Source organism: Pundamilia nyererei, unplaced genomic scaffold (genome assembly GCF_000239375.1).
Source record: "Pundamilia nyererei isolate P.nyererei 1_Seehausen unplaced genomic scaffold, PunNye1.0 scaffold00319, whole genome shotgun sequence".
Taxonomy (NCBI): domain Eukaryota; kingdom Metazoa; phylum Chordata; class Actinopteri; order Cichliformes; family Cichlidae; genus Pundamilia; species Pundamilia nyererei.
Genome location: NW_005187720.1, coordinates 192,243 through 202,660, shown reverse-complemented (window position 1 = coordinate 202,660; position 10,418 = coordinate 192,243). Strand labels below are relative to the sequence as shown.

General features: G+C 48.4%; 1 protein-coding gene across 4 annotated transcripts in view; it reads right to left on the bottom strand.

Moving 5' to 3' along the window:
* Positions 1-1,522: 1,522 nt before the first annotated feature.
* atg16l1 (ATG16 autophagy related 16-like 1 (S. cerevisiae)) overlaps positions 1,523-10,418 on the bottom strand; it is a 23,927-nt gene continuing 15,031 nt past the window's right edge. For 2 of the 4 annotated variants that reach the window (XM_005751616.1, XM_005751617.1), the window contains exons 5-20: positions 8,269-8,342; positions 8,105-8,174; positions 7,427-7,608; positions 7,272-7,349; positions 7,063-7,149; positions 6,925-6,984; positions 5,509-5,614; positions 5,318-5,423; positions 5,129-5,199; positions 4,983-5,054; positions 4,039-4,159; positions 3,864-3,969; positions 3,617-3,766; positions 2,762-2,809; positions 2,547-2,648; positions 1,523-2,462 (exon numbers count right to left, since the gene is read on the bottom strand). In XM_005751616.1, coding sequence (XP_005751673.1) covers positions 2,369-2,462; positions 2,547-2,648; positions 2,762-2,809; positions 3,617-3,766; positions 3,864-3,969; positions 4,039-4,159; positions 4,983-5,054; positions 5,129-5,199; positions 5,318-5,423; positions 5,509-5,614; positions 6,925-6,984; positions 7,063-7,149; positions 7,272-7,349; positions 7,427-7,608; positions 8,105-8,174; positions 8,269-8,342 — 1,527 coding nt within the window. In that variant the 3' untranslated portion in view covers positions 1,523-2,368. The remainder of the gene's footprint in view (positions 2,463-2,546; positions 2,649-2,761; positions 2,810-3,616; positions 3,767-3,863; positions 3,970-4,038; positions 4,160-4,982; positions 5,055-5,128; positions 5,200-5,317; positions 5,424-5,508; positions 5,615-6,924; positions 6,985-7,062; positions 7,150-7,271; positions 7,350-7,426; positions 7,609-8,104; positions 8,175-8,268; positions 8,343-10,418) is intronic. The other 2 variants (XM_005751618.1, XM_005751619.1) reach the window with 2 other exon arrangements.

The window sequence follows — 10,418 nt, the reverse complement described above, 5'->3', positions numbered from 1 at the left end:
CATTTGACCTTAGAACTGAAGAAGCTTCTCGGATGAGAGGTGAAACGTCTTCAAGCAACTTAAAGAAGTCCAGACGCTTTTCTTTGCAAGCTCCTTTGACAGTGGTGAAACTAGTTTCATATGGTGTAACAGCACCGAAGACACATTTCCTGTCTTCACTGTTTCCATGTGAGACAAAGACATGAGACATAGAAATGTCACTTTATCCTCTGATAACTTACGATCTTTATAAAACTCACCTCCTGTGTTGGCCCTTTCTTCTTTTTCTCAGCTGGACTCGAACCCTGACGGCAGAGAAAAAAAAGACATCGACCCACACACAGCCGTGTTTGTCTGATCGCTTATTGCATGGACGCAGTCATATATGGCTGCATGTGCTTAATTTTTAATTAATCCAGCCTCAGATAATACATGAATGTGTCACAGAGGATCAAGTCCTATAGACTGCTAAACATTTAAACAACTTCCTGTTCACACTTCCTCCTGGTCAGCCACTTTCTTTGTAATGGTTCAAATTAAACCTGACGTACTGCATTATGTTAGGATGATGGTGACATCACAGCATGCAGTTTGCACAAATGTAACGTCCACATACATGATCAAATGTCAGCCAGTCAGGAGTGCAAACGCTGCAGATATTTTAGAGGCTATTGATGAAGCAGCGAACACCATGGGTATCAGAGAAGAGAGAAAACAGGAACAGCTGGGAGACTGAAACAGGATACCCCACATCATAACAACCCACTGTGTGGCACACATATTAGAGCTGGCCGAATCTTTTTGCCCTGACACGACGATTCATTTCTGGATGTTTTCTGGAAAAGGTTCAAGACACCTGGATCATAAAATCCCGACAAGAACAAAGAGCAGTGAAATGGAGGCCGTGAAAACGCTGATGAAGGAGATGCTGCGGCCTCAACGTCGAGTGGCATTTTCTCCTCCGTGACGTCAGCGGAAATGTCAGATTCTCATGTTCTACACAGTTCATAGAAATTTCTGTTCAATTACAACCAAATATTTGAGTTGATGATTATAATTTTATACAGTTGTTGTCATTTCATGCAGATTGCAGGGTTAATTGATTAGTGTAAATTGCCCATAGGTGAGAATGGTTGTCTGTCTCTACATGTTAGCCCTGACAGACTGGTGACCTGACCAGGGTGGACCCCGCCTCTCGCCCTATAACAGCTGGATAGGCTCCAGCGCCCCCCGCGACCCTGAAAAGGACAAGTGGAAGCAAACGGATGGATGTTGTAATTTCTGTTTTAACAATTTTTTGATTGATGTTTTGTTTGCTTTACAATATTATACAATAAAAATAATCTCTACCAAAAACTGAAGCATGCCCACCCGAAGGGCAACCAGGGAATTTTGCGAGCCCTGCTTCCAGCAGGAATGTTTGGCTCCTTAATGTGAAGAACACAGGAAACATCGAGACGTAAAACGAGACGACCTGGGCTCAAGAACAAGAACAGCTCGCCACCGCTATGAGGCGCTCAGAGAGCGAGCGGCGTGGAAGAACTCTCGTGTGTCAGAGGATTTATTCATCAGGATTTTTACAGGACATTTACAATCATCAGGTTACACAATCACACTCGCCCATCTGTCCGTGCTCGCAGCGAGGTTAGTGCATGATGTAACACACCTGTGAATCAAACACACAAACCCACACAGGTGTGCTCTGACACAGTTTAATGTGAAGGTCCACTTCCTGTTTGTGGAAAAACATCACTGATGGCGGTTCACTTTACGGTCCAAACGGCCTCATTTCCACTCCGCCCCCTCTGATGACGGAACTGAGGCTCGTGCTGACCACCTGTTGAGGCTTGGGCAGGCGCCGCATTCATAACACATGATGTGCGACACGCTGTCCTGCTGATGATGTCACAGCGACACCCACAGCAAGGACGCGGTTCTGTCTGCAGTGGAAAACGAACAACAGGAAGTCAGCAGTACCTGGAGCGAGCGAAGCGGCGAGGTAGAAATGAGGCATTGCCGAGTGCAGACAGGAACAAACCACACGACAGTTTCTTTAATCTCTGATTAGTCGGTGCACGCACTTCCTGTTTCCTGAGGCGTCCTGTGGAGTGAGGATGAGGAGAGGAAGTGTCAACAGTGAAATGTCTCTGCGTTTCCAACGTGTCACCTGACATCCGACGGCTGTCCTCGCATCAGCAGCTGCGGCGCCGCATGTGGCTCCGCCTCCTCCCGGTCATTAAAATGATGCTGAACATTAAAAGCTGCAGAAACAGAACACGGCAGCTCGTCTCCACAGTCTCAGTGAATCCTCTTCATCTTCACCACGATGAAGATGGCAGAGGGGCCACCACTGGCTGCCTACAGCCTGACTCCGCCTCCTCGGGCCCGGTCACATGTCTGACCACAAGATGGCGCGACTGCCTTTCTCCACGCTTGCCACGTATGCTCCTGAAGGCGACCAGGACACAGAGTTGATGGCTGAGCTGCAACAACAGTAGCAAGGAGAGGTCAAAGGTCAACAGTGGGGCATAAGCCGCTGGCGTGTGGATAAACCTGAACGATCTTACCTGTGGTTCCGGTCTAGAGTTCGGTCCACTTTCCCCGTCAGCACATTCCAGATGTACAGAGCGCCATCAGCTGATCCGCCGGCCACGTAGCTCCCGTCAGGACTGAAAGAACGAGACACACTGAGCGTGCTCAGATCTCTCTCTCACACACACACGCACGCACGCAGGCGCACACACACACACACACACACACACGAGTAATGAGAGGAACCCACCTGAATGTCACTCTGGTCCAATCAGCGCCACACTTGAAACCCTGCGCACTGAACACAAACACACAGTGAGTCGGCCGAGGTCACCTGACCATCACATCGCAAACAGAATGAGTCAGTCACATGACCACAGCGGAGCACAGGAAGTGGATCTGCCTGTGACGTCAACAGTGACTCAGTGTCACTACGGCAACAAAAGTATCCTGGGTACTTTACTTGTCTGACGTACGACCGTCAGTCAGTTTGACTATTTTTATATGTTACACGCACAAAAGAGCCGCTTTGTTGTTTCAGCCGTTTTGTCTCGTGAATTCTTAGCTTGATGTTCTTTTTGTTCGTTAAAGGTCGGCGCCGACCACCTCGTGTGCAGTTGATCGTTAAAAACACTGAGTTCATGTTTTACACTTGATTTATAAACCGTATTTTTAGTTATACTATGATGCAACCAACATTCCTCTTTAAACTGCATGTATTATAGTAGCAACAGCAAGCACTCCATGTGCACTATCACTGACCCCCTGACCTGCTCCTCAGATGGCATGTATGCGTGTGTGTAACTTGTACATATCTTTCTTGTGTAAATGTAACTTTCTCTGTGTCATTGAGTAGATAATATTTCACACACATGGGGAGATGCCAAACTGCCTTTCACTGTTCTTGTAACAAAGAGCTCTTCTTCTTCTTCTTCTTCTTCTTCTTGTTTTTGGAGGTTATTTAAATATAAGGTGATATTTCCTCACAGCCCTACTGACTGCCTGCCAACTCAGGTGAGATGGACTCGCCATGTTTCTGCTTCCCTTTACCTGCACGGCTGCCTTCAAACTTCGACCGCTTTGTGTTACACTTGGCCCGCCTCACCTGAGCGTCTGCTTCACGGCGTTGGTGCGCAGGTCGACGATCTTCACCAGGTCGTCTCTGGAGCAGGTGAGCAGCTCGGTGCGATCGTGGTTCAGATCCAGAGACGTCACTCTGCCGAACAGCTCCAGCTCCCGCACGATGCTCTCCGCCCTGATCTCACACACACACGCAGACCGAGCGTGTCATCACCGTGACACAGAGCGATGGCAGAGATGCTGAGTGATGACAGCGTTCGTGCGCCGCTCACCTGATGTCCCAGAAGCGAACCTTCTTGTCAAAATGTCCGCTCATGACGCACTGCTCGGTGCACACGATGTCGTTGCAGCTGGAGCCCGCGAACACCGTCTTCATACCTGCACAGGTGAGCGACAGTTAGCTCGGGTGAGGACTCACTGAGACCGAGCGAGCGTGCACTCACGTACAGACTTTGCTGCGAAGGTCCCACAGTTTGAGCGTGCGGTCGTAGCTCCCAGAGACGATGCGAGCGTTGTCCAACAGGAAGCGAGCGGAGAGGACTTTCCCGCTGTGACCCGTCAGCGTGTGCTGCCGGACGGACAGAAAGACACAGGTAAGCGCAGGTAAACACACACACAGGTCATCGGCAGGTGACGTCTGCCACTGTCAGTACGAGAAACCCCGGCGACATGCAGCTGACCATGTCACCGTGGGGACGTCACCTGATTCAGACAGGTGACATTAGATGGACGACAGTTTTCTGGCCTCAGAACAGGTGTGAGATCACTGCTCAGACCCCACCCCTCGGCCTGATGCTCCATGCTGATTGGTTTTGTTGGATGACATCATCACAGAGAAGCTGTAGGAGCTCTGTACAGACCTCGCAGTGATGTCACATCCTGTGTGTCAGCAGCTGCCGAGACCATCGCCGCACCACTAGAGCACGATGGCAGCAGAGAGCCGGGCTGCTGGGAGCCAAAATGGTGGCCGCGAGGGGGAAGAGCTGAGCTTCAGACCTTTTACATGACATCACTGACCAGGAAACTGAGCCGCCACTTCCTGCTGGGCTCAGTTGTCGGACAAGAGCGCGTGGTTTAGCTCAGCGCACGCAGACAGGGGCAGCTGACCACCAGGGGGCAGCGCTTACTTAGAAATATTTTCCTGATTTTGTGGGAAAAAAATCTGTTGAATAAACTGCAGAAAAATGTGTTTCAAACACAAACAGGTGCAGAAACACGGCGCCGGCTGCTCTGAGGCAACGTGGAACCTTTCTGCTCCGTGCGGGCTGTTTGTCCTACTGCAGCCGCCGTAGCTAAGGTTACTCGAACAGCTCAGCTGACTAATCTGCTGACACGGTTGGATTTACGGCGAGCGTGTGTGACGCAGCTGTGTGACAGCTGGACGCACTCACCCTCAGTCTGTAGTCATCCACGGTCCAAATCCGGCTGGCGAAGTCGTTGGAGGCGGCGAGCAGGTAGGAGCCCTGAAACACAGGAAAGCAGGTCAGTCTGAACAGGAAGTAACGCTGCCGTATCCTTCCGCCGCGCGTACACTCACAGCACTGTCGAACTCGATGCTGGTGATTCCCGCGTTGCTGCCGGTCAGAGCTCCTTTGGGCTCACAGTGACCTGAACGCAATCACAGGAAGTGATTTAGTCACGTGACCTGCTGCAGCTCCAGGGTTATTCAATCAAACATCCTTGTGCAAGCAAAACAACTTCCTGTTTAAACCCCGCCTCCACTCACCTGCCACCACCTCCCACAGCTTCACCCTGCGGTCCATCCCTCCAGTTGCTAGGAGACGGGAGCCAGGGCTGAACCTCACAGCATTCACCTCGCCGTCGTGGGCTTCCTGAACGCTCAGAGAGAGAGAGAGCGCAGACTGAGAGACGGCCGTGCAAGTCATCCCGACGATGACGAAGAGTGACGGTACTTACGAAGACGTGCAGCGCCGTGGTTGGCACGCGGACCTCAGCGCAGACGCCTGACGGGGCCTCGCTGCTCTCCGGTGAAGTGCTGAAAGAGTTGGCGCTCCGACGCCTGCTGAGGACGAACAAACGGTCACCTTTCATTTATCGACAAGTGACAACGACGGTCACCTGGAGGCGCCGTGTGCAAGCTAGACGCTCCAATACAGAGGAGCCCCCACACACATGCGGCCACACACACAAACATGAGATAATAATGGACAGTCAGTATGGTCCCAGACCAAACAGATCAACATGGCATTAATGGTTCTTATTGAAAAGATCACTAATAAAACAGATCAAAGACACAGTCGGTGTTTTCATTGACCTAAAAAAAGCTTTTGACACAATCAATCATGAAATATTACTTGATGAACTGGAGCACTATGGCATTAGAGGAGTGGTGCTCGAGTGGGTCAGGAGTTGTTTGAGAGACAGGCAACAATTTGTGAAGCTTGGTGAATATCAGAGTGCCTGGACATTGTGGAGTTCCACAGGGGTCAGCATTGGGACCAAAGCTGTTCATCCTGTGCATCAATGATATATGTAAAACATTTGATATATTACAGTTTATTTTATTTGCAGATGATACAACTATTTTTGTGCTGGAGAGAATTCACAGCAGCTTTTGGAAATTGTCACACAAGAAATGATTAAACTGAAAACATGGTTTGATAGAAACAAGTTTTCACTAAATTTGAATAAAACTACATTTATGTTGTTTGGAAATTGATAAATAACGTTGAAGTAAGTTTCTCATACAGAATTTCTGGGTGTGATAATAGACAACAAAATGTGCTGGAAACCTCACATGAAGCTACACTGTCCAGAAGCATCTCTGTTCTGAGTAAAGCTAAACATTTTGTGCCTTCCACCCCGGGTACTTTACTGTTCACTTACACTGCCATATTTGGAATACTGTGTGGAAATACACACAAAACTTCACTTCAACCTTTATGTAAAAAGAAAAAAGCAATCAGGATGATTACTGAAGCAGGATTTAGAGAGCACACTAACATCATGTTCTTGAAATTAAAGATTTTGAAGTTAATGGATCTTATAAACATAAAACTGCAAATATGATGTGCAAAGCCAGATACAATATGTTACCAGGAAATGAACAGAGGATGTTTTTGACAGAGAAGGGGAAACTAAACCTGAAGAAAAGGTGTTAAAACCTTTTGTGTTAGCATCTGTGGGGTAAAACTGTGGAACAGTTTTCCTGTGGACCTACAGCAATGTTCAAGCCTTGGTCGGCTATTTACAGATATATTCCTATTTATACACATAAATGCAAGTATGTGCACTTGTATATATTGTTTTTTTTGTGTATGTCTGAAATAAAGATACAATAACACGCACACACACAGACGCACACACACATACCCAAACATGAGGGAGATGGAGTCAAGCAGCCCCCCGGGAGGCTGCTGGGAGATCTTCTTACTGCGGGCAGAGACACATCGTCACACACATGCTGAACCTCCGTAGAGGTCAATGGTCAGCGGGCACGTGCGGTCTCACCTGGGAGTCCTGCTAAGCGGCCGGCTCGGCGACGTCTCTCCCCCCGCCTTCCCGGCGTCCTCAGTCAGCACCTCAATGTCGTCGTCCCTGCGGAGAAGCAGAGCAACGTGAGCAGGCGTGAGAGGAAATCCTGTCACTGTTGTTCCTTTATTTATTCCCGTCTGCTGTAACCATGGGAATTTCTCTGGGACATCTCATCTGATACAAACTCAGACACGCACGCCTCAATGGGCAGCGGTTCCTTGGCAGCGTCAGCAAGCTCCTTCTGCAGTTTGGCCTGCCGCCGTCTGAAACACACACACAGATGAAAATGACCTGAAGTCGCAGCAGCAGACCTCCTCCCGCCTCCAGCCGCCCTGCCTACCTGCTGTCCTTCTCGTTCTCGGCGTTGAGCCGGTTGGCCTCCTGAGCCTTCTCGGCCATCCAGCGCGACACCAGCTCCTGGTTGTCCTCGGTGGTCTTCCTCAGCTTCTCCTCCAGGGCGGAGAAGGTGATCTGCAGGGCGTCGTACTCGTCCTTCAGCGTCTGGTTCGCCCTCTCCAGGTCCTGTGAAACATGAAGTTACGTTAACCTTACTGCTCTGACGGGTGACGCTCGCACGTTCTGGGCAACGAAGGTCTCAGCTTGAAAACTTGAGATCAGCTCCCTGCTCCTCCTCCTCAGCCCGACGCTCCGTGCTGAGAGATTCTGTTGGATGACATCATCACAGAGAGGCTGTAGGAGCTCTGTACAGGCCCCGGTGTGATGTCGCATCCTGTGTGTCAGCAGCTGCCGGTACCACCGCTGCATCACTGGAGCACGATGGGAGCAGAAAGCAGGGCTGCTGGGAGCCAAAGGGCAGCAGGAGGGGATTGTGGGTAATCAGACCTTTTACTGCTCATCACTGACCTTCATCATCTTACTCGGTTTACAGATGAAAACAATGACAACAGTTATTGGTCAGTATAATAGAACTGGTCACAGGTGGGAGGGAGTGACTCCACCTGTCCGTCACAGCTACACCACCTCAACCGCACAGGTGAGCCACGTGAGGCGGTCCTACCTGCAAGCAGCTCCTGAGCTCACGGCAGTCGCCCTCCAGGCTGGAGATCTGCTGCTGGTACTCAAGCATCCTGCAGGGGGCAGCACAAAGGCAGGGTCTGCGTTATTGCGTGTGTGCGTGTGTGTGTGTGTGTGTGTGTGTGTGTTACTGTGCGTGTGTCTGACTTGGCCTCGTTGTTCTGGATCTCTCGGTCCTTCTGTTGGATCTGGTTGTTCAGTTCGATCACGCTCTGGGCCAGCTGATGACAAAAACAGGAAAATAACCAATCAGCTGTTTACAGGACTGTCACATGACCAAGTCAGAGGAAACAACATACACACAAACACAAAGACCCTTTTGTACCTACTCGGATCGACTCGGCGCAGTTTTCAATTCAATTCAGTCTTTTTTTTTTTTTTTTTTTTTTAAATACAGCGTCACAACAACAGTCGCCTCGGGGCGCTTCACATTGTCAGGTAGACCCTACAATAGTACATATAGAGAAAAACCCAACAATCATATGACCCCCCTTATGAGCAAGCACCAGGCTCAGGGAGGGGCGGGGCCATCTTCGTGTACATTTACGTGTTTGAGAATTATACCACGGAGTCAGGTACTTCTGATTTGAGACCTTAGTTTTCACAGGAGCTACAGTATCCAGAGTCGTACGTAGTGAGGAGGTGAAATTATTAACAAGATGATCGACCTCTGTTGGAGCAGCGTTCAGATAGCTGCTCTGTGTTGGTACAGGGCATTGAAGATGATAACAGTGGGTGGATTATATTCTTAAACTTAGTTACAGCGCTTTCAGAAAGACATCTACTGTGATAAAGTCTACTCTCCACCGCTGTGTATGGAACGCCAGGACTGCCATAATGAATTAATTAAATACACCATTAAATAATTAATTAAATGTTGCAATCATTAATTAAATAAATATTTATGACATGTTTAATTAATTATTTAATGATGCATTTATTTAATTCATTTTGGCGCTTTTGTCCCCTTCAGCTATCACCACGAATTTATTTTATCTGTCAGCCTCACCATTAAACTAAGGGGGTGGGGTTAACACTGCCACTGCAGCTTCTCTAACATCTAATTGGTTGCCGTGCAAAGTAAGTCAAGACAGGTCGATCCTAGATAATCGATTGGATGTGTGGACTTGGGGCAGCCAGGTATCCCAGAATGCATTTCAAATCACAGGCAGCAATGGTGGTGGTGTAAAGTTTTAAAATATCCCGTTTTTCTGTCACCAGCTACACTTTTTTACAGTGTTTCAGCCGCGAATGTCGTGGCGTAATCTTCACGTCTGGTCAGGTTGTCAACATACAACATGTTTGTGCTCAGATGTTGTCAGAGATGTCACTCGCTCCGCTAACAGTCAGCTGACAGAGTGCACCGAGCTCACAGCCCCGGTGTTTCATCTTAACTGTTTTTCTTTTTTTACGTTAACCGGTTTGTTTACATTTTCCACTCTCCGTGTTCCACATGGTGCATTCGCAGATTCTCATTTTCATTGAACGATCGTCTCTTTCCGCCTGGTCTTGTGTCTCTGTGCTTCTGTAGCATAAAGAACGAGCTGACATTTTTCTCACGAAACCAGCGATCAGCTCAACAGACCCTCAGTTTACCTACATGCATCCTCCTCCTCATCTGTCAGCTGTTTAACACCTGCTGCTAATTCAAGAAACACGCCCACGTTACCTGGTGATAGTCACAGTTTAACTGGGCAGCCGGTGCTCGATATAAAGCAATGTCAGCGCATTTTTCTGCACAAGATAAGTAAATCTAGTGTTTTCCCCGAGTGCAGAGCTGCTGGAGCTTGTTTCCTTACAGAGCACTTTATAGGCGAACAGCTTCATCAGCGGCTGATGTCCAATCACCGGCACACAGCTTTGAAACCTCAGCTGAGTTTTAGCTCTCAGTGGTTAAACGCTGGACTTCATTCACTCAGGTTCTGTCTGTCGGGTCACATTTACTTCGCTGTTCTATTTACAACTGAGCAAATCGGTTTGGCTGAGGTTAAAGTTACGTTTCATAACTGCATAGTTTCACAGACGTTTAATGGTTCACTGGCACATGTGTTAGACTGAACTATCATCTAAATATCATCTGTTTTTTAATAGTTCTTCAACTGTATTCTAAGCACCAGCTGTCTGTTAGAATGTGATTTTTCTCTCTCTGTTGGCAGAGGTATGAAAATGCGCAGGAACATCTGACGTGCATGGCAAACTTCACCGACGATATTTAGGGAGGAATAAACACACATCAAACATAAATGAACCATTTGCCTGTCTCCATAATTGAGAGCATTTTCTCTTCTTATGTCAAC